This window comes from Schistocerca cancellata, chromosome 10, assembly GCF_023864275.1.
Source record: "Schistocerca cancellata isolate TAMUIC-IGC-003103 chromosome 10, iqSchCanc2.1, whole genome shotgun sequence".
NCBI classification, from domain to species: Eukaryota; Metazoa; Arthropoda; class Insecta; order Orthoptera; family Acrididae; genus Schistocerca; species Schistocerca cancellata.
The window spans coordinates 88,982,556-89,007,257 of record NC_064635.1 but is presented as its reverse complement, the minus strand read 5'-3'; the positions used below and the strand labels follow the sequence as shown (position 1 = coordinate 89,007,257).

The 24,702-nt window shown below is 38.4% G+C and overlaps 1 protein-coding gene across 7 annotated transcripts in view; it reads right to left on the bottom strand.

Moving 5' to 3' along the window:
• Positions 1–24,702, bottom strand: part of LOC126106493 (uncharacterized) — a 96,406-nt gene that overhangs the window by 41,520 nt on the left and 30,184 nt on the right. For 2 of the 7 annotated variants that reach the window (XM_049912801.1, XM_049912799.1), the window contains exon 3: positions 17,473–19,406. The exons of 1 other annotated variant lie outside the window; for it this stretch is intronic. In XM_049912801.1, the coding sequence (XP_049768758.1) occupies positions 19,276–19,406 (131 nt within the window). In that variant the 3' untranslated portion in view covers positions 17,473–19,275. Of the gene's footprint in view, positions 1–11,195; positions 11,575–11,740; positions 11,910–17,472; positions 19,407–24,702 lie in introns of those variants that run through there. 4 more of the 7 variants (XR_007523355.1, XR_007523354.1, XR_007523356.1 and 1 more) reach the window with 4 other exon arrangements.

Genomic DNA, 24,702 nt, shown 5'->3' with positions numbered 1-24,702 from the left:
TTTTAGATATTAGGTAAAATACAGATTTGCATTTTGGGCACAGATTTAAACCAGATCCACCCTATTACAATATTACAAGACCAACTTCTCAGCAGCACCAATAAGTGATGATATTACTTTGGTCACAGTTCATTGATCCTACAAATATGTATCTGTGAAATAATCAAGGATGTATATTTTATTTAAACACTATACAATGAAAAGACTTAATGTATTACAGTACTTGTATTAGCTAAATAAAAGCTGAAACATTAATTTTAAGATCATCTGTGACAATGTACAGTTCATTGGGTATAACATCTCACATCTACATCCATAATCTGCAATCCAGTGTGGAGTGATGCACAGCAGAAGGTACTTTCCATTGTGTCATGTATTAGGGCTTCTCTCGATTCAATTCACACATGGAGACTGGAAAAAATGATTACTTAAATGCCTTTGTGCATGCTGTAATTCGAGGTCCCTATGGGCAAGATACATTCCCAGATCCATCACTTAAAGCTGGTACTTTAAACTTTGTAAGTAGGCTTTCACATGTTACTTTACACATACCTTAAAGAGTTAGCCAGTTCAGTTTCTTCAGCATCTCCATAACATAAATCTGTCAAGATCAGTTGATAGCACACATTCTGAGACATGAAGAATTATTGAGTTATATAATGTGAGTAAGTGAGGAGAATAAAAATTGTAGGGGGATTCCAACTGAAAATGCAGTAAGCAGGTTCAACTGGATTTAGTTGTCAGAAGTTATTCAGAGATGTAGGATAGACTGCCATGGACAGTTGCCTTAGACTAGTTTCTGGACTGAAGACCACAACAATGACCACAACAATAACAACAACACCAACAAAAACATGGGTTTTTGCAAGTTTAAGTATTAATGTGTTGGCTGTGAACCAGCTGTAATCCTTTTCTGTTATTCATCTGGCTGTGTTTGGTACAGATGTGTTAGGATATTCTATCAATGTACATATATCATCAGCAATCATGGCAGTTTTTGAAGAGCCCTCCAGAATTACCATTAAATCATTTGTGTAGACCACAATCACAAATGTTCCAAACACCCTACTTAATGTTCTGTTATATTAAGATTAACATTAATGTTAATCTTATTCCTGTTTTTTTTTAATTTTTTGTTGTTGTTTACTTTTTTTATTACTACATGTATCTATAGTGTGTGTGTGTGTGTGTGTGTGTGTGTGTGTGTGTGTGTGTGTGTGTGTGTGAAGGATAGACTGCCATGGACAGTTGCCTCAGACTAGTTTCCTGGCAAATAACAGCTTGAGGGCACCAAGTTTAATGTCCCTGTTCAATGGACAGATCCCAACCAACAGTGTCACATGCCCTTACTTCATGAGAAGCTGTGGAGAGGTTTGGTATTTAAACCAGGACACTGGCACAAAGTCTTGCAGTCATGAACTTTATGCCACCACCTCATCTCCCCTTGCATGCCAAATACTGGCAGTGAAATTTTTTTCAACCACCAGGATCTGAACTGGCGCTTGCTCCTGGGCTGAATGCCTCCGCACAAGCACATGTTAGTGACTTTGGGCATGGAGGTAGGTTACCTTATTCCTGCTATGCCATTTCCTAATGTGACACTCAGTTTTCAGTAGTAGAGACATGACTCCATACACACACTGTCTCTAATGAACTCATGATCAGTGGGACATTACAGTTTTCCATGAACTAAGTTTGAATGATTGAAGTGCATTATGAGATGTCTACCAGTGGTGACCATTCCTGCTACTTTGGGTCCAACTCTAAATGAGACAGCAAATGACTAAAACATCTAGCTGAATCATACTGAGCCAAAATTTTCACCATGCTATACTCAGTGTCATGAATGAGTTTTGTTTTTCACTTTGATCAATGTTCCAGTGATCTACAACAGTATTAATACCCCTTTCCATATTTTCTCCAGTGTTAGAACATGTAAAAGTCTTCACAACAAGAAATCTGAGTTCCAGGTGGATTTAAGATGACCAATGAGCTGTGAAACTGTGAGAATACCTGAAATACTTCTTTTGATTTTTTTCATAAATTCTGTCATAGATGTCAGGAACAACATTTTGGAAAATTTTATAGGGTGATGAAGCTAATTGTAGCAGTCTTGTAAATCTGGTCCTTTCTGTGATAGACAGTGGATTTTAGCCTAGTACAATCCTTTCTGCTATTAAATAATATGTTTTTGGTATTTTGCATTGTTCATATCCTAGACAAAGAATAGGGTTTAAGGTAGATTAGGTATTTTCTGTTAGCTGAAATATTGTGTCTGTTGCTCCTAGATTTGTCCTCTTCACCCTGTCCTTTTCTCCATTATGTCAGGTACAGATACGTTGGGAAGGGCCCAAGTGGTGAACCAGTGAGACTGGTTATGTGCATATAGTGTAACTTATCGGGTCATATAATGCCTTGTATTGAATCACACAATGTGGTATGCTGGGTATGCTGACAGAGGGCATAACATTAGACATTGTGGGGAGAATGCTTGGAAGAGATGTGGAAGGCTGTGGGAGCAAGGGAATTTTAAGCCAATGCAGAGAGTAGGTGATTGAAGATATGAGTGCTGTAAATAGGTTTGCTATGTGAATTATGAATTTAACAGGTCCTAAAAGGTCTACACCAGTAGATACATAGTTTGATGTCCCAGAATGCAAGAATCACATGTGGAGCTTTTACCTTTCTTTCCAGTTCCACTCTCCACTCTTTCTGCTCGATCTATTGTCTATTAAGGTAGTTGTAAACAGTAGTACAATGATGAGAAAGTAAAACATAGATTATATCACAGCAGTATCTTATAATCTGTGTTTTTTGTTTTTACATCATGTGACACTGTCTCAAAGCAGTGTAGTGAGGCACTGATACCACTGATGCAAGACAGATCATTATCCATGATGTCATTGTTACATTGCTCCTGTTCCCTTGTGGCTCAGTGAGTGTGATACCATAAAGTCCACCTAACAAATCTGTCTGAACATGTGTAGCATAATGGCAGAATTAATCAAGTATCAGTGGATTATGATGAAGAGAGAATTATTTCATATTATAGAGTTGTAGAAAGGACACAGGTTGTGGCTGGTAAAGCACCTGGTTTTAGCTGGTAAAGTGCCTATGGTTAAGTAAATAGGTCAGTGGTTCACAGAGTTCACAAAACATAATATGCTGGGTAGGCCTCTCAGGAACAAGGGGTGAAGTTTAGGGTTTAAACAATAGTTCTCCAATGATTATGATTATAAATGTGACTATTGTTACTGTCTCACAGATTTCTTTTGTAAATACACTGGAGAGCCAAAAAAACTTGTACACCTGCCTAATATCGTGTAGGGCCCCCAACAAGCATACAGAAGTGCTGCAACATGACATGGCATAGACTTGAATAATATCTGAAGTAGTGTTGGAGGGAATTGACACCATGAACCCTGCAGGGCTGCCCATAAATCCATAAGAATACTAGAGGGTGGAGATCTTTTCTGAACAGCACATTGCACGGCGTCCCAGATATGCTCAATAATGTTTATGTCTGGGGAGTTTGGTGGCCAGCGGAAGTGTTGAAAATCAGAAGAGTGTTCCTAGAGCCACTCTGTAGCAATTTTGGGAGTGTGGGGTATTGCATTGTCCTGCTGGAATTGCCCAAGTCCATCAGAGTGTGCAATGGGCATCAATGGATGCAGGTGATCAGACAGGATGCTTACGTACATGTCACCTATCAGAGTCATATCAAAATGATTCAGGGTCCCATATCACTCCAAATGCACATGGCCCGCACCATTACAGAACCTCCACCAGCATGAACAGTGCCCTGCTGACATGCAGAGTCCACGGATTCATAATGTTGTCTCCACACCTGTGCATGTCCATCTGCTCGATATAATTTGAAACTAGAATCGTCTGACCAAGCAACATGTTTCCAGTGATCAAAGTCCAATGTCAGTGTATATAGGCACAGGTGAGGCATAAAGGTTTATGTCATGCAGTCATCAAGGGTACATGAATGGGCCTTCAGCTCCGAAAGCCCACATCAATGCTGTTTCAACGATGACATTTGTTAATGGCCCAGCCTTGAAATCTACAGCAATTTGTCGAAGGGTTGTACAGCTGTCACCTTGAATGATTCTTTTCAGTCATCATTGGTCCCATTCTAGCAGGATCTTTTCCTGGCCACAGCAATGTCCAAGATTTGATGTTTTACCGGATGCCTGATATTCACACTACACTTGTGAAATTTGTTGTATGGTAAAATCCCCAGTTCATCACTACCTCGGAGATGCTGTGTCCCATCACTCATGTTCCAACTATAACACCACACTCAGACTCACTTAAATCTTGATAACATGCCATTGTAGCAGGAGTAACCAATCTAACAATTGTGCCAGACACTTGGCTTATAAAGGTGTTGCTGACTGCAGCATCATATTCTGCCTGTTTACATATCTCTATATTTGAATACTCATGTCTATACCAGTTTCTTTTACACTTCAGTGTAATTCAACCTAGGCTCTCCTTTAAAAACTTGTGTGCTTTGCGCAACTTACTCAAAAAGCATAATAGATAATTAGGACAGTATGTCACATGAGATATGGGATAACTAGATCAAAGAAGGTGAGTGGTGTAGTGCTATGTCTTGGTATGGAAACATTAATGTGACCACCACCTACATTCAATGTCAGTGTGCAATAACTACTCACAGGCTGCAGGCGGCAGCAGTGGAGGGGGAGGGGTATATAAATTATGTTGGGGGACGAGGCAAAACAGTGCAGTCATTGTTATGAGGAAACAGCGCAATTTATTTGACATCCAATACTGAATGATCATTGGCTTTCAGGCCAAGGATGGAAGCTTTTCCAACATGACTAAGTTTTAAAACTCTTTTTATGCTGCCATGATTAAAGTGTATTGTGCATGGCAAAATGGTGCTACCCAAATGTGGCACTGAGCAAACTGTGGTACACCATGGACCATAGCTGACAAAGATGAGCAACAGCTGGGGAGATGTGTATGGGGGAACAGAGGCATATCTGTCAAACAATTGACCACTCAAATGAAATAAGGTGTTACCAACAGGGTCTCCTCAATGACCATTCAGTGAATGTTGCTGTTATGAGATTCTGCCACAGGGATGTGGTCCTTGTATAAATGCTGAGTGCTTTTCATTGGTAATGAATGCTGGATTTGCAAACCAGTACTGCAACTAGATATACATTGAGTGGTGACAGGTGGCCTTTCCAGCTGAATCTTGTTTTATGCTTCATCGGACAGATGACCATTGGTATGTATTGGTGGGAATCATCGGAAAGCTCCAAGCCAGAGGAGGGAGTGTTATGGTATGGGGAATGTTTCTGTGGCATTCTAATGGTGATGGCATCATTCTGAGGGCACAGTGGATCAACACCGACCCTACATGCAGTTTGTTTTTCCTCTGCAAGATGGCATCTACCAGCAGGATAATGCAATGAGGCATATAGCTCATAGTGTGCATGTGTGGTTCAAAAAGCACCAGGATGAGTTGTGCATGCTCCTTGGGCCACCAAACTCCCTGGATTAGAGCCCAATTGAGAATCTGTGGAACCATTTCAACTGGGCTGTTCATACCATGGATCACCAACAGAGAAACCTAGCACAGGTGGCCATTGCACTGGAATCAGCGTGGTTCCACATTCCTGTTGGTACCTTCCAGAAACTCATTGACTCTCTTCCTGCATGTCTTGCCATGGTTCAAGCTGCTAAAGATGGTTATTCAGGCTTTTGACAGGTGGGCACATGAATGTTACTAGGTAGTCTACATGAAAAACATAGGATGCAAAGTTTCATAATGTTAGTGGGATTATTGTTGTAGGATTTGTTTGCCACAGCTGCTGGTGGACTGAAAGAGAGTTATGTGCTTCTCAGGGAGACAGCCTGGAGTATGCTGCATGGAGCAGAGTGAACCATAAAAGGGAACTTAAGAGTGTGTAGTGTCAGTGTATAATACATCTCTGGTACATATTGTGTAAGTTTTCAGCAAAAGCCAGTTGCTGAAAGCGTATTAATTGTGGATTTCAAATGTGTCTGGGCATCTGCTTAACTGTTGGAATGTCACATATGAACTCTTATACAGGGTGTCTCAAAAGAAAGTTTATATTTGAAGAGCTCTCTGCACATGCACAACAAATCGAAGAATAGTGGATGGGTATGTTCATTGCTTGCTTGGCCTTTAGGAATTCATTTGATATGGAGCACTTCTCTGGAGTGGACCATGTGTTCTGTGAGAGAAACTTTCACCAAAATTGTGGTTCAGTGACTGTAGCATGGAGGAAATTTTGCAGTGGTCATGGATTTCGTAATGTAAATGCAACCAATGTGTCTATACTGTGAGTTCATGAAATTTTCCTTAACAAGTGTTCCCCTTATTCAGAAATGGGTCAACACATTTGTGGGGACAGTTTCAATACTGGCACAATTGAAACCTGTGTGGCTAAGCTTGTCAAGAATGGGTGAATCAATGGTGAGTGCCAGCCTGTTCATGATGATCCTAACATCTCCATTCATAAGTGTGCAACTTCTTTAAGTGTGCATAAATCAATATCGCACTTAATTCTGCAGAAATACCTTAAACTTCATCCTTACAAAATCCAATTTGTGCAATAATTAAGGCATCAGAATGGCAGATATAGGCTGCAGTTCATTAACGATGTGACTGAGTGCTCTTCATTTAACAATATTTTGTTTTCTGATTAGGCTTCTTTTCAACTAATGGTCACATCAATAAGCAAAGCTGCCATTACTGGAGTGCAACAAATATTAAACAGAAGTAAGAGAAACCCCTTCATTCACCAAAAGTTACTGTATGGGCTGGGATGTCAGTCTGAGGAATAATTTGCCCATTCTTTATCAAGGATAAGAGCAGTCATGCAGTTCCAGTGAATTTGGAACATTATTTGACAATGTTAAATGACTTTTTGGTGCCTGAACTGCAAAACTTTCCCAGTTATAACTGCAGAACATGGTTTCAAGATGAAGCCACAGCACACACAACCAAGAGGTGTCTACACTGTGAGTTCATGAAATTTTCCTTAGGAAATTGGTTTCCAGAATGTGTGACATAAACTGGTCCCCACACAATCCAGATTTAAGGCCCATGGATTGTTTCTTATGGTGATATGTCAACTCTACAGTGTATGTCAATAACCTGACTGCTCTGGAGCAATTGGAAGAAAATATCCACAAGGAAGTGGCAGCCATCCCAGTGTCTATATGCTGAGCCATCATTTAAAATTTTGTTCATTATTTACATGAGTGCCATAGGCATACTGGATTGAATTTAAATGACATTACTTTTAAGAAGTAAATTCCTAATCTGTGTATTTCAATGGAAAATAAAGATATTGTTGATAGACTTCCATTTCCATTTTATTTTGCAACATCAAATTTAAACTTTATTTTGAGGCACCCTGTAGATCTCATGAGCTAAAGACTAACCAGATGTGTCTACAATGTGTGGTAAAGAATTAACTAATTCCAGTTATAGTGACAGAGAGCTTAGGCAAATGGGCTTAATGCCACAAAGCAGACCACTTGTGGCAATATGCTGGCACAGCATCATGCCACAGTGCTTACTGTGGTTACTGTTCACCTGCCAGACAGTGACAATCAGTAACTGTAACTAGGGACACTTTTGCATGTGGCATATATTTTTTCTGCAGATGCAATACCACAACAAACCTGTTTTGATGTAAACAAATATTGATCATCCAGTTAGCTTCAGTTATTGTCAAAAGTACAAGAATCTGGCCTCAGCAATCAGAGACTGTGGTCATGTGTGTGTGTGTGTGTGTGTGTGTGTGTGTGTGTGTGTGTGTGTGTGTGTGTGTGCACGCATGTGCATATCATGTGTAGCAACTATCATTTTCATAATATTGGTACAATCATATCGAGTGTCAAGGGAAATTTTTGACTAGACTGAGGACTTTTTAGTAGGGAGAATGCAGCATGTTAACTTGGATGGAGAGTCATCATCATATGAAAAAGTACCTTCAGGTGTGCCCCAGACAAGTGTGTTTGGACCCTTTCTGTTCATGATGTATATGATCTTGCAGACAATGTTAATTGTAACCTCACCCTTTTTGCAAATGATGCAGTCATCTATCATGAAGTACTGTCTGAAAGAAGCTGCATAAATATTCAGTCAGATCTTGGTAAGATTTCAAAGTGGTGCAAAGATTGGCAATTTGCTTTAAAAGTTCAGAAATATAAAATTGTGCACTTAAAAAAAAAAAAAAAAAAAAAAACATTATGTTCTATGACTAGAATATCAAGTCACTGCCGGAATCCACCAACTCTTACAAATATCTGGGTGTAATACTTTTTAGGGGTATGAAATGGAGTGGAGTGATCACATAGGCTCAGTCATGGGTAAAGCAGGTGGCAGACTTTGCTTTATTGCTAGAATACTGGGGAAGTGCAATCATAAACCTAGACAACATAGTATATGGATAACAGCAACACAATGCTATATTTAAACTAGAATTAACACTCAATATCACAATAATATCTGTTTATTTACCAGTTTCAGCTTATGTAAAAGCCATGTTCAGAATTTTTGATCCCCTATGGCTGGTGCTGGTGGCTCCTGAGTTGTCTCATTATGCCACGAGCAAATGATAACTCTAGGAATATACTACTACCACCTACATATCTCCCACAGAGGGATCCTGAGCATAAGATTAGAATAATTACAGTATACACAGACACATCCATACAATCATTCCTACAGAGTTCCATTCACTATGTGATCAGAAGTATCTGGACATCTAGCTGAAAATGGCTCCATTGGTAATGCTGGAATTCAGTATGGTGTTGACCCACCCTTAGACTTGATGACAGCTTCCACTCTTGCAGGCATACATTCAGTCAGGTGCTGGAAGGTTTCTGGGGGAATGGCAGCCCAATATTCATGGAGTGCTGCACTGAGTAGTGGTATCAATGTTGGTTGGCAAGGCCTGGCATGAAGTAGGTGTTCCAAAACATCCTAAATGTGTTCTATAGGATTCAGGTCAGGACTCTGTGCAGGCCAGTCCATTACATGGATGTTATTCTTGTGTAACCACTATGCCACAGACCATGCATTATGAACAGGTGCTTGGTCATGCTGAAATATGAAATTGCCATCCCTGAATTGCTCTTCAACAGTGGGAAGCAAGAAGGTGCTAAAAAAAATCAATGTAGGCCTGCACTGTGTTAGTGCCATGCAAAACAACAACGGGTGCAAGCCTCTACTATGAAAAACAAGACCACACCATAACACCATCACCTCTGAATTTTACTGTTGGCACTACACACACTGGCTGATGATGTTCACTGAGCATTCCCCACATCCTGCAATCAGATTGCCACATTGTGTACCATGATTCATCACTCCAAACAATGTTTTCCATGTGTTCAATCATCCAATGTTTATGTTCCTTACACCAAGCCAGGTGTCATTTGGCATTTACCGGCACGATATGTGGCTTATGAGCAGTGGCTTGACCATGAAATCCAAGTTTTCTCACCTCCCACATAACTGTCACAGTACTTGCAGTGGATCCTGATGCAGTTTGGAATTCCGGTATGATGGTCTGGATAGCTGTTTGCCTATTACACATTACTACTCTCTGTCGGCAGTCTCTGTCAGTCAACAGATGAAGTCAGCCTGTACACTTTTATGCTGTATGTGTCCCTTCACATTTCCACTTCACTATCACATCAGAAACAGTGGATCTAGGGATGTTTAGGAGTGTGGAAATCTTGCATACAGATGTATGACACAAGTGACACTCAATCACCTAACCATATTCGAAGTCCATGAGTTCTGAGTAGTGCCCCATTCTGCTTTCTGACAATGTCTAATGACTACTGAAGTCCCAGATATGGAGTACCTCGCAGAAGATGGCAGAACATGGCACCTAATATGAGAAACATATGTTTTGGGGGTATCCGGATACTTTTGATCACATAGTGTATGGGAATGCAATGGAAAGAAACCCAAATAACTGGTACAATGGGTTGTATTCCCTGCTATGCACTTCACAGTGGTTCACAGAGTATGTATACAGATGTAGACATGTGCTGAACCAGTGAGTCATTTTGTAGTGTCAATGTCCATCGTGAGGTCGCCACCATTCTGCTACCATCATGATGGGGCTGTCTCCCGAGAGGGCCCAGGTGTCATGCAATGGGCTGAGGGTTAAACTGAGGCCCTCATATCCATCTAACCAGCACCAGTTGCTGTCAGCCAGCTACTGATCCAGGGTTCACTCCTTGGACATCTGTGCCTGCCATTTGCAGTGGCCAGTGGCGGACTCATCATCCCACACTCAGCAGGTTGAGTCAGCCTGCCATGTCAGGCTGAGTATGCTCAGTGCACATCAAGTACCATCAACTATGGAATGACGAAACATACCTGGGCCTCCCCAAGCATAGCAGTGACCAGAGTCCCAGTACAACACTTCAGTGCCAGGGTCCATGTGTTAAGGTCCACCTTCCAGTACTGCCTGACATGAGCCTGAGTTGTACTATGAAGTACTGGATGGAATAAAAATACTACAAGCTTATGAGTAGCTTATGACTCACCCTGACCAGCCATCCACCACCAGAGAATACCCAAACCCTCTACAACATAAAATTTCCGTACATTGTTGTCCACCTTTGTGTAATCTCCATATTTCAGTAAATTCTATTTCATATGTCTCTGTGTATATGGTTAAACTGAGGGTACAGAAGCTGTGACTTTGTTAAGAAACATTTCATTTTGTTCATATTTTATGTAAGCTCATGCTATGTGATAAGAGGACATCCAGAAATGTTATATCAGTGATTCGAGAAAGTTAGCTTGGCATTCCCTGGACACTGAATGGGGGCTACTCCCTGGAATTAAAAGAGACAATAAATATTTGGAGAGACTTGTAGATCAGATTAGATTAAATTCAGTTTTGGTTCCACAGACCCAAAAATGAGATTATTCTCATGGGCATGGAACATGTAAGAAAGTATAACATAAAAACATAGAACATTTGAATACAGTACTCACTTCTCCGATCACTTGTCGTGATGTCAAGATATGAAAATACATTACAGTATACTGGAACTGCTAATATTTACAGAATTAATACTCTGTCAGAATGAAATATTGTTATGCACTAGTTGAGCTTCAGTATGAGAAATCTATGTATTAAAGAGATAGATATTATTTCTGCATTGTGTTGTAGAAAATGATTGTACAAGAAATTTTGACATAATGGAATACATGCAGTATGGTGAGGAGGGATGTGTGAAGGATATGGGTTAGCTGAATCCTGCTCCACAGTCCTTGTAATTCTGTGTGAGTTTATAATTAATGTAAATGCATCTCCTGGTAAAACATTATTAAAATCTGATCACACAGTGCTCCATACTGACACAGATATATGGACTCCTTGTTACTTCATGAAGATGCAGGGAAAAAAGAAGGTAATTGCTTCATTAACAAACAGTATTAGAACAATTTCAGAATTTTCACACCATAGATATTCAGTACTGGTGAATACAGTCTCCTCCATGTAATGGTATTCAGTAAATCTGGAATTTATAGAAAAAGATTTAGTGAGTCTTCTTGATACACAAGGGACAGATTAAATTGTTCACACTTACAATACAATCTTACACAAATATTATTGTAATTGTTGTATTTGATATAGATATACAGTACCTCATAAAAAATTTTCTAGTAACTGCATGATTTTTCCAATCACATTACTCACCATAATTTTTGATAAGAGTGCATTATGATGTACTCTGTTGAAAGCTTTGGAGAGGTCCAAAAATACTCCTGCTGTGTGGGATGTTCCAGTTATTTTTTCAATTACATAATGCACCACCACTGATGTTATAGTCTGACTGTTTCTGAAACTGTTCTGAAAATCACCTGATACATCAGCACTGTCACAATGTTCCAAAATTCATTTTAACATAAGTTCCTCAATTTAGAACTTAATGCACTAGGTATGTAATTAATGCAGTAGATCTTTAGATTTAAATGGGTACACCCTCCTTCTTGTTAAGAGTGCAACTACAGCCAGTTTTGACTTGTTGGGGAAACACATTCTTAAAAAGAACACAGCTTTTCATGTAAACAAATGTTTTTGTTAACGCATGTTTACATTTCTTCAGTAAGAATGCAGAAATTGCATCTAATCTTGCTGAGTTTTTGTTTCTGAGGCTACCAGTAAGCTGCAGAGTGTCACAGTGCCTGCTGTAGATAGTGCACTCCGTTCTGTTCATTAGTGGTCCTATATGTATGCTGTGCATCCTGTTTCATACAGACAATACTTTCAATAATGTCCATAAAATATTATTAAAAATATCTCTAAGTAGGAGACAACAGAAACATCAACATTATTCACAGTTAGTTCTACATTAATTTTGCTTTCTGTTGCATTTTTTCTGATTTTATTTACTATTGACCAGCGAGACTTTGAAAAGTTATCTGACTTTTGTATCTGTTAGCTAATGCCTTTCTGCTTTCAGCTTCCCAGTCTCTTTGCAGAACTGATATTTGCACTGCCTGTAGAGTTCTTCATATAACTCAGATAACAGCCTGTAGCACAACATGCAGTTCAGCATAACATGCTTGATTTCAGTGGCTGCTCCACCACCAGCTTTTCTGACCTGCAGTGATTCTCCACTCCCAAAATTATCCTGTCCTCAGCCTATGATAACTTACTGTCCCCACACTTTCCACCCAACAGTTTCCACCACTGTGCCTCCTCCCTATTCTCATCTACCACCCTCTTTGTGTGCTGCCCTCTGCCAATGCACCCACCCATCTGTCTCCTTCCCCTCTCCTCTCTACATTTGCTCCTCATCCCCCCCTTCCTCATCTCCATGCACCACAGCCTTCCAATGCTGTACCCCACACCCATACCCTGCTATCCGTTCCCCTGCCAGTGATAGTGGTCGTACATGCATGAAGCGTGCTTGCTTGTGAATGACTGTGCATTGTGTTTGTGTGTGTGTGTGTGTGTGTGTGTGTGTGTGTGTGTGTGTGTGTGTGTAGGTTTGTGTGTGTGTGTGTGTGTGTGTGTGTGTGTGTGTGTGTGTGTGTGTGTGTGTGTTTCCCTTACTCAAGAAGGCTTTGGGCAAAAGCTTAACTTAATGTTACTCCATTATAATGTGATTTGCATAATCAAGTGCCACAGACAGGTTACAAAAAAATTCCAGTGGATAAAATATTGTCATTCAGATATTTTAATACATTGTCATTGAAATGGCTGATAGCATGTATAGTGAAGAGTAGCTTCGGAATTCACATTGTGACTGGTGACTCAGTTCAGCAATACAAATACAATGAAAATATATGGGGTGACAAAAAAGTTTCTGTTTGAAGGCTGTACAGTCCAAAATTAGTATCTCAATCAGGCAAAATTGCCATAAGCATTGACGCAATCTTTCCACTGATGCACTAGGTTGAGCATATCCATTTAGTATAACACTGTATGTAGAAGTCTGTAAGTGCCTGCTACACATCCTCATCTGACACAATTGTCAACCATTCAAGGCATTCTTTAAAAGACTGAAGATGTGATACTGGCATGGAGAGAGATCAGGACTATAGGACAAGTGTCCAAGTGTCTCCCACTTGAGTTGGTGTAACTTCTGCATTATTTATTTGTGATGTGGGGACAAGGCCCTTTCCTTTTCCTGGTCTACATTAATGATTTAGAGACACCTTTGTACTCCCAATTAGTAAGTTAAGCAGATGATACCTCACTTTTGTTCTTTTGCAAACAAACTAATGACTTGACATTGGCTTAAGTCAAATAACTACTTACTTCCATGATCAAGGTCTAAAAGTCAATATTAGCAAGTCCCAGCTATTACCATTTAAACTTGTTAATTCATACCAAACCTGTATTGATAATATAAGTGGCATCAAAAAAGTAGACACTGACAAATGTAAATTTTTGGGGATGTACCTAGACAAAAATCATAGATGGGTAGACCATATCAACTTTTTATGCAATAAAATCAGCAGTTATCTGCACTTAATTAGCGAACTATCAAAATTAGTCTCTGAACAAACATTAAAAATTGCTTATTATGGAACAATATTTGCATATATTAATTAGGGAATAGAGATATTGGGATGTGCTGCTGATAGACACATGAACAGAATCCTAACACTGCAGAAAAGAGTAAGCAGGGCCATGCATTGACTATGATACAGAGATTCATGTAGGGAAATCTTTGTACAGCACAAATATCTAACAGTATATTCATTGTATCGGTACAAATTAATAACATTCTTTGTGGACCATAAAAATAATGAAAGTAAGTGCTCTGATGTGCATACCCATAACACAAGACAAAAAGATTGCTTCTTCAGAAACAGAACTAAACTAAAGACAACAGATCATAGTCCTTGGATTAATGGCCAGAGCACTATAAGATGCACTATAAGATGCCACAGAGATAAAGTATTCAAAAGGGAATTAAAATCATTCTTAACTCTCAAATGTTTGTACTCACTTAATGAACACTGATATTAAAATGTAGCTATTCTTAAATGTAAGCCCAGCTCTTCTATTTATATGATGTACTATGCTGAGGTGATGGTAATATATATTATTTTTGTAACAACATGCTGTAAATTCAAATACCTATACTATGTAACAACTGTATGTTACATTATGAAGTACTGTACCATACATTGCCAAGTGCATCACCCGCAAGTGGCTTCTTGTACATGTGAATTGCAAATTTCTACTGTTTGTACAAAAATTGCATAAAAATGCTATGATGTTTGCAAAAGTCACCAGTTGGTGACTATATGGAAAAAAAGATAATAAATAAAAATACATAAAAATGTTTTCTTATGAAGCAACAGCACCCCATATCACACCATTCCACAATGGTGGTTTTTGACAGACATGCTGCCCCATACACCTTTTTCTTTCCCTGATTGATGTCTAACATTGTTTGTTCTTTGGCATCCAACAAAACAACAACAGCATGCTGCTCCTGATTGGACACATTTGGTAATAATGTCACCATACTTCACATTTACTGCATGTAAATTGGAAAGATGCAAATGCCACACTAATCCTTGACTACATGTTGGTGCTTCATTAACTGCATTGGAGTAACATTACACTGAATATATACTGCAGCAAAGTTCACAAAGAGATACTTTTTCATCATGCTTTACACATATTAAAACTATACAATAACTAAATGAAAATAAACTCATCTAAATAATTATTGTGTAGTATTGATGGCCAGGAAATGGTTCAAGTAGTCACTTATTCAGTAAGTTCTTATCAACACATTTTACAAACAGAATAGAATGAGCTATCCATCAGAAACTGACTACAGACAGCTGCAGAACTCTTCTCTAACAATCAGTTATTTTACCTCTTGGCAGTCTTGAAACATATGAAACATGTACATTAGTTAAAAGCAACACTGATAAAGTCAGCAAAAATGTGAATATCTGAGATCATGTTACAAAACATGAAATGAAACCCCATATTCAGACAATGCATGCCTCTGCTTTTAAAAAAAGCACAATTTAAGCAACTATACAACAACCTGCCAACAGGTATAAAAAAGAACATGAAGTTTCTCTCTTTGTTAACAGGAATCTCGAAGTTATCAACATTGATAATTGCTTTGACATTGCAGTTGAATTTTTGGTACATGTGTGCACAAAGAAATATGAAGTCAGTTACAAGGATGATCTTTGTAAAAGAAAGGAGTACTGATGTAAAGTCCGTGTAAAAAATATGTTGTGTTTATACCATCTCTAACACTGCCAGTCATGTACAGATTTTTCATCTTTGTTAAACTAAAGAGCAGTGCGTGTACCAATAGACCCAAAACTACCAAAATACTATTTGTACAATATTTTATATAACCTTATTATTCATCTCATAATTTCCAGAAACTAGTGCCATATTTAGTTTTGTTTCAAACATTGCTAGTTAAGAGAAATTGATAAATGAAGTTCTTGCAACAGCATGCAAGAGAATTGGCATAGCTAGTTGGATAGTCCTAATTTCAGCCTTTCCAGTAGTTAGTTTCACTTTTCCAAAGACTATCTAACTTAACTAATATTCAGAGTTAAAGTTTAGGTGCTGCTGACCAGAGAGTATTCTTATATTAACCAACAGTTGACACAGAGCCCCCCCCCCCCCCCCTCCCCCCACCCTGCTGTACAGAACACTGGGGGGGGGGGGGATTAACACTTCTGTTGATTTCTTCATGCAGGCATGCCTGACCAGCCATGCCATGGCTAGCTGCATAAGCATGGCACAGCTGGACAATTTCTTGGTGCAAGTGGATGAGTGAGGTGTGATTGCTGCTAGTCAGTAAAGATGATATTGTAATAGGTGAAGGGAAAGTTATTGTGGTTGTCCATAATGAGATTGCTTATCAGCACTGGAGTGGGGTGGAGCCTTAAATGTTGGAAGTAGTGGAACCATAGCTACAGGTGTATCCTGCTATGCTGGCAAATGCTGAAACTGTGGTTGTTTCTTAGTAACTGTGAAAGTGTGGGTTCTGTCTGCTGACAACCAGGTAGTGACAGTACCTGGTCAATATCCTGTGGAAGTTTGTAATGGCAAGAGAATATTCCAGGAGATGTCCACTCATTGCACCAATGTTCCCTGTGCCATTCTCCATGACAAGAAGGTCATTGGCTAGTTTAACTGAAATCTCATCATAATGAAACTGTTGCATGTCTACTCACATTACAAATATGTTGTCATTTAGACTGGTGCAAGTACTGCCATCTGTGCAGTCAATCAGTGCTATTTACAGCTGCATTGGAGGTATTCTGTAGGATTCACATGGGCTCAAGTCCATTGATGGTAACAGTCATTGGCTTCCCATGCAGTAAGATGTTAAACATGTTTTTTCCCCATCTAATCACTCTTGGCAGGCCTGAGTAGGGCAGTTCCAATGCCAGGTGAACAGTGTCATCTGTCAGCATTATGTAGGTTTCAATCCTTTGGAAATTAATGAACAAAGATTTTGTGTGAACTGTGTGCTTGTCGTGGTATCTTGAGATGAACAATGTGCTGCTTCACCTTGCTGTTGAGCAGAGGAGGTTCTTTCTCTACTGGTGGTTGAGGTGGTTTTGTGAAGTACACTAGTAGAATTAGTGGTTTCCTATTAAGGATTTCTGTTAGGATGCATGTAGAATTTCCCTTTATCTGAAAGCATACCTAAAAGTGACTGTGACGCGGCTTCTGCCCACTCCCCTCAGTGGCACATGAGAGCTGTTTTGACTGTGGGGTGCCAATGTTTCACTGGTCCATTACTTTGAGGTTGGTAGGTTGTGGGTAGTGGGAGTGTCAATGTTGTAGTATAAGAAAGGCAGTCTTGAATTTGCTCAAATTCCTCTTCTATCACTACCTTTCAGAGAACTGACATAGCTAGTTGGATAGCCTTAATTTCACCCTACCCAGTATATAATTCAGTTAAATCAGATTATTTTTGGAAACAATAGGTTTTCAAAACCACTTAATATTCACTTTGTAGTTTTAGAAACTAAAATGTAATTACCAAAAATCACAAAATATACATATTCCAGTCAACGTATATTCCACACCACCCAGAAATCTTTAGTCTACAGCCAGAAAGGAATCAGTCAACATCTCCATGTCAGTTTGTAGGTTAACATTATGAAGTTAAAGAATTATTGGGAGTCCAGGCTTGGCAGTCATCACAGTAACATCACATAGTAACTTTGCTGTATTTTGTTAATTTCTTAGTGTAAGTCTACAGTGAACAAACATATGATTAACACATATGTGAAATTTTACTCTCCAAACCCACTCAATCATCATTTCTCTGTCAGAGTGTGCATGAAGATCAATACTTCATTCAATGGGTGTGTAATGCACTATGGAAATTATATCTAATTGTCTGTTGTCTCATGAACTGTGATTTGTGGAAATTCAAGTATGTGTTGACAATAGCGTTAAATTTGTTACAGAATAGTTAATTTAATATGTTACCTCTGCTATTAATCATAAAGTATATGTGCTAGTCTGGTGTTTGTGAAATATAAAAGGAAGTGTAAGCTAGAAAATGTTTAATTTGAATAAATTTGAAAATGTGAAAATTTGAAGTCAAGTATGTTGCATTTGTCATTGAACTGTATGAATTCCAATAAAAGTAATTTCAGGTTATGAGATTTCATTTCTGGTGAAACACCAAGGAATTTTGATCCACCACCATGTTAGTACCATTACATGTGGGAAATTGTAATCTGTAATAAAACTGTAGTATTCAAAGAAAGGTACTTAAACCATTTTATATGTAAGTGAGATATATATATAATAATATTGTAATAAATATTACTACATGCATTTATGTAAAATATGTTAGTATAACACTTTCACACCATGTCAGCATATTTGTCAAATATAATCATGGAGGCCTCCAGGTGGTGGAGGCTCTACAATGGTGTGGGCTATGTTTACATGGGATGAACTGGGTCCTCTCGTCCAACTGAAGTGACAACTGACTGGAATTTGTTATGTTCAGCTAATTGGAGACCATTTATAGGCATTCATGGACTTTATGTTCCCAAACAATGATGGCTTTTTTATGGATGATGGTACGCCATATTACTGAGCTACAGTTGTTCCTGATTGATTTGAAAAATATTCTGGACAATTTGAGTGAATGCCAAACATGAATCCCATTGAACATTTATGGGACAGAATCAAGAGGTACTGGCAACAGTTTTACAATTATGGACGGCTATAGAGGCAGCATGGATCAATAATTCTACAGGGGACTTTCAATGACTTGTTTGAGTCCATGCACTACACCAGGCAAAAGGAAGTCTGACATGATATTAGGAGGTATCCCATGACTTTTGTCACCTCAGTGTCTAATATTAAGCTACAAATTTATCTGTTTATCAGTTCATTCTGTGAGAAACATACAGTGTTTTACCTCCCATTTATATTATTTCTGTCAAACGTAAGATGAAAACAATAAAACAATGTTACTATCTGGTTCAAGTACAGATTCTCTGAATTGTCCAAGACACATCTTATGAGAAGAATAAATCCATTTCAACAACTCTTATTTAAAACATTTTTGGTTGAGGAGTACAATCAGAACATGTTGGCAGTTTATTAGCACTTGATTTCAGGACTTTATATTTGCTAAAGTACTGGTTTTGATGCATTACACATTCTGTTTATTGTCTGAGATACATATTTAAATCTTATGTCACCTTCTAAATATCAGTGTAGTCATTCACTCAGAGCTCTCCTCCTCACTGCTGGAAACTTTAGGCAGATGTTCACATAAGCCACTACTGCTGCAGGCAAGACCAGGACCGCACAGTGTGTTTCCTTGAAGGAACTTGCGACACAGCTGTCCTTCATCTAAACAGGCAGATAGAATGCCACTAAGATGTGTGCATTAGAGCAAGGCCTCGGTCAAAGCAGGTAAGATGCTTGATGTCATTAAATAGTTATTTACATGTCCTGTGGAGCACAACTGCAACCTCTTGTAATAGAATGAGCCAGTTCTGAAATTATAATACAGTTTCTTGGCAGAAAATATGCCAACATATATGAATATACCTATTTATTTTACATACATATGGTAATTTATATTTAACTATGTTCAGTCTCTCTCTCTCTCTCTCTCTCTCTCTCTCTCTCTCTCTCTCTCTCTCTCTCTCTCTCTCTCTCTTTGTAGTATTAAATATTCAGAAGCTCTACAATTGAGCAGGAGTTGTTGAGTAGACATGATTTCAGTTTGGGTTTGAAGTTAATTTTATTATTTATCAAATTATTTACATCTCTGAATGGGTAGATGACCCAAGATTTTTATCACCAAATGCCTCACTCCTTTCTGTGCCACATGAAGGCTGAGTGATGGATAGTGTAAGCCATTTCCCTTTTTAGCAATATATACTGCTTAAAAAAAGTGTAGCACCCAGATGATATGGTTGGATGTCAGCATAACATTGTACTCTTATGCTCCATTGATGGATATGTAAGTGACTATAGTTGCATTTCTTTGTGACATGTAGAATGGCCACCAGAATGCTTTAGTGTTGTCTGCGTTTAGTGTTATTGCCAGGCCTGGTATGGTGTGTAAGTGTTGTGTTCAATCTCAGATACTGACTCAGTCAGATATCAAGTGATAGCTGTAAAAGACATGGAGTTGCTGCATATTTGTGTGAGGCAGCAGTATCGGCAATTGAAAGTGTGTGAAAGGGGCCTCACGGTGGATCCCCATTTGATCAGTCAGTTGAACGCATCAGTATCCAGATTTTTGGAGTAATCAGATGTGACAGCAGTCTGAAGTCTGACTTCACCATTAAGTGAGGGTCTGAAGTTTGACTGCACTGCTACGTGCGGGTAGGTATACTTGTCATTGAGATTCAACCACCTCTGACCGCCATGAGAGAGAATTGCCATATTGTCAACTGAGCACATTGTTAGCCATTCACAACTGTGCCTGCTATCCAATTACAAGTAATGAACTCCCGGCAATATTCTGTCACCTCACACCATTGGTCGAGTACTAGCAGTAGCAATACTACGGAGCTGCCATCCTGGCTCACACTAACACCACAACACAAACTACTGTGTCTCGAGTGGTGCAGTGACTAGGAAATGTGGACTGCTGATGAATGGTGTTGCATTAATCCCTAACATCCCAAAATCCCACGTGATCCAGTTCAGAACAAAACAGTCAACATTGCAGGAAATTAAAATAAACTATAAAAATCGAAATCTGGAAGACGTGGATTCTGTGAAATTTTCAGGATTAAACCTAGACATGAATTAAAATTGGAAAAAATATGAGGAATATCTAGTAAATAAACAATGTAGCTTTGTATTTTCAAGGGAAATATTGGAAAATGCCACTGACATGGACACAAGCAAAATTGTGTACCATAGATACTTCCAGTCAGTTATAAGGTATGGTATTGTGTATTGGGGAAATTTGAGCAACTTAATATGTGTACTGAATCTATAGAAAAGAATTATTAGAAACGTGTGTGTTATGCATCCATAGAAGTTATGTTGTCGATTATTTAAAAATTTGAAATTGTTAACAATTCCCTCCCTATGCATCCATAATATTAACATTCTTTTGTATAGTAGTTTAGAATTATCCTAGGAGAATTGCTTACATCACACTTATAATATAAGAAATAAAGAAAATTTTATGCTTCCTGCTCATTGTTTAAACTCATATGCTCAGACTTCCCAGTATATGGAAATGAAAACTTACAACATACTAAGAGCCAAGAACATTCTTAGTATGAACCTAGATTCACTGAAAATCACCCTACATGATACTCTGCTTCAGTGATGCTACTGCTCACTTGAAGATTTCATGGACAACGAACTGGATATCTGAGCAGGATGTAGCTTATTAGTTGTCTTGTTATATGAATACGTAAAGGTATCTTTTCACAAAAAAAGTTATATCTATGTCTAAATACAACTCCATTTTATTAACTATAGCTTTATATGAGTAAATTGCATTAACCATATTTTGATGTATCTCCAGTACTCGAATCAAATGATTACCATATGTATGTTATGAGAGAAATAGATTGCAATTCACAAACCACAACTGAAGGAGTTGAGAAGAAAGTCACTGGGTCTGGATGGAATCCCAGTCAGATTTTTATAATGGATCATATTATTAGTTTTTTCTCTTGTTCTTTTCTTTAATAAGTTATTTTGTACCAGCAATAATATTATTTATCAAAAATGTGTATTATAACCATACATTAAAGAAGTGTTATTAAAGTTATTATGGAGACGCAGTTTGTATACAGCTATTTATATAAATAACTGTCCCTGTTCATCATTTTGCCCATGCCAAGAATCCTGCAAGAGGATCAAAGCAGACAAGAGGAATTTGCATGAGCAGAGGAGAGCAAATCCAGTAACAGCATTGGGGGGAGGGGGGGGGGGGGGGAAGGGTGGTGACCAGCTCTATGCGCAATGGTGATGATAATGAGAAGTACGTAAATTTAAATGATGAATGTTGACCTTAAATTATTGAGTATTGAAGGTCTGTTGATACAGGGTGTTCAAAAAGTCTCTCTACAGTGCTGCATGATTGTAAGCCGTGCATGTCACATGATTGTTCATCTGCTGGGTTACTCCTCTTCAAATGGACTCTCCCAACATTCCACTGTTTCATTTATACTAGCCAGTGTCAGTAGTGTCATTGGTGCATGTCATTATGTGTTGACATGAACATTTAAGTTTAGTTTCTTTGTTTGTTTGTTTCATTTTTGTAAGTGTTTAAGTGCTAACCATTGAAGATCATGTGTTTTTAGTCAAACAAGTGTTCAAAGCTGGTGGTAAATACACAGTTTCATTTCATCAAACATTTAATTCAGTTTTCCCAGGGACAACACTCCCACATCACAAAACTGTGCAAGATTTGATTAACAAATTTTGAAGTACGGGTTCAGTGTCAGATACACTGAGAAATAGCTGTCCTATTGTTCTGTCTGAGGATAAACTACTATTTCTGATAAAATGTCCATGAGTCTGAACAAGTCAGTAAGAAAACTCGCCCAGGGAATTGATATTAGTGTCAGAATGGCCCACACAGCTGTAAGGAAAAAATTAGGACTTTTTCCATACAAAGTGACAGTTGTGCAAGACCTGAAAAATACTGATCATGGCAACAGACTGCATTATTGTCAATGATTCAAAAACTTTGTTCAACAAAATGGAAGGGATATTCTTAATTAAATATTTTTCACTGATGAGGTGTGGTTTCATTTATCTGGGTACATGAACATATAAAATTCTCATATGTGGAGTACTGTGAATCCATTGTTTATCATAAGGAACCACTTGATTCTGTGAAAATAGGAGTTTAGATTGCAATTTCTAAATGTCGGATTGTGGGTCCCATATTTTTCAATGAAAAAATAAATGCACGATACTGCAGTCATATTCTGTATCCATTCATAGGGGAACTTGTGTTAAGTGAAATACTGAATGGTTATTTTCAACAAGATGGTGCAACTGTGCATACAGCTTGCATTTCAGTGTCACTACTTGCTGATGATTGCATTATTTCACAGGGAATTTGGCCTCCAGTATCGCCTGACCTAACACCACCTGACTTTTTCTTCTGAGGTGCAGCAGAAGCAATTGTGTATAAAAACTATCCAAAACCTATCAATGAATTGAAAACTGCAATATCCACTTTCACTGCTTCTGTTACAAAAGAAATGTTACAGCTTGTGTTTGGAAACATGATTAGATGAATTGAACAGAGGGGCACTTTCAACATTTAATGTGAAAATTTGTAAGTAAAAATGAATATTCAGTAAATTAATAACTTGTATTTCACTGAGTTTCATTTTGGTATATTCACTACGGCATATGGCACATGTGGCTAACAATCATATGGCACTGTGGAGAGACTTTCTGAACACCCTGTATTAAGTGCAGATGACTTCTGTGTATATGAAGTAAAAAGAATATACCTAGAAAATTACAGGCCAAAATCCTGATCATTGGTTTGCTGCAGAAGCTGCAGATAGAATAGCTAAGTCTCACGATAAAATTAAAACCATATGGTCAGTCGTAAAGGAAGTGGCTGGTCTGCAGAGACAGGTCGAGGATATAGAATCAGTGCATAGTGGGAATGTCCGTGTTACTGATAAGTCGCATATATGTACAGTATTTAATAATCACTTTCTGAATATAGCATGGGAACTAAATAGAAACCTAGTCCCAACAGGGAATCATATAGCGCTCATAGAAAAAAGTGTTCCGAGACTGTTACCTGAAATGCTCCTCCATGATACTGACAAGAGGAAGATTGAGTTAATAATTAAATCACTAAAGACCAAGAACTCTCATGGATATGATGGTGTATCTAGCAGAATACTGAAGCATTGTTCCATGTATGCTAGCCCAGCACTCAGCCATATCTGTAACTTTTCCTTTAGGAGTGGTCGGTTTCCTGACCGATTAAAGTACTCGGTAGTGAAGCCACTTTATAAAAAGGGAGACAGAGATAATGTTGATAATTATAGACCTATTTCTATACCATCGGTGTTTGCTAAAGTTATTGAGAGGGTTGTATATACAAGGTTACTGCAGCATTTAAATTCACATAATTTGCTGTCAAATGTACAGTTTGGTTTTAGAAATGGCTTAACAACTGAAAATGCTATAGTCTCTTTTCTCTGTGAGGTTTTGGATGGATTAAATAAAAGGTTGCAAACATTAGGTGTTTTCTTTGATTTAACGAAGGCTTTTGACTATGTTGACCACAAAATATTACTGCAGAAGTTGGAACATTATGGAGTAAGGGGAGTAGCTTACAATTGGTTCGCCTCTTACTTTAAGAACAGAAAGCAGAAGGTAATTCTCCGCAATATTGAGAGTGGTAATGATGTTCAGTCCCAATGGGGCAAGTTAAATGGGGCGTTCCCCAAGGATCGGTGCTGGGGCCACTGCTGTTTCTTATTTATATAAATGATATGCCTTCTAGGAGTACAGGTGATTCAAAAATATTTCTGTTTGCTGATGACACCAGCTTGGTAGTGAAGGATCTTGTGTGTAATATTGAAACATTATCAAATAATGTAGTTCATGAAATAAGTTCGTGGCTTGTGGAAAATAATTTGATGCTAAATCACAGTAAGACTCAGTTTTTATAGTTTCT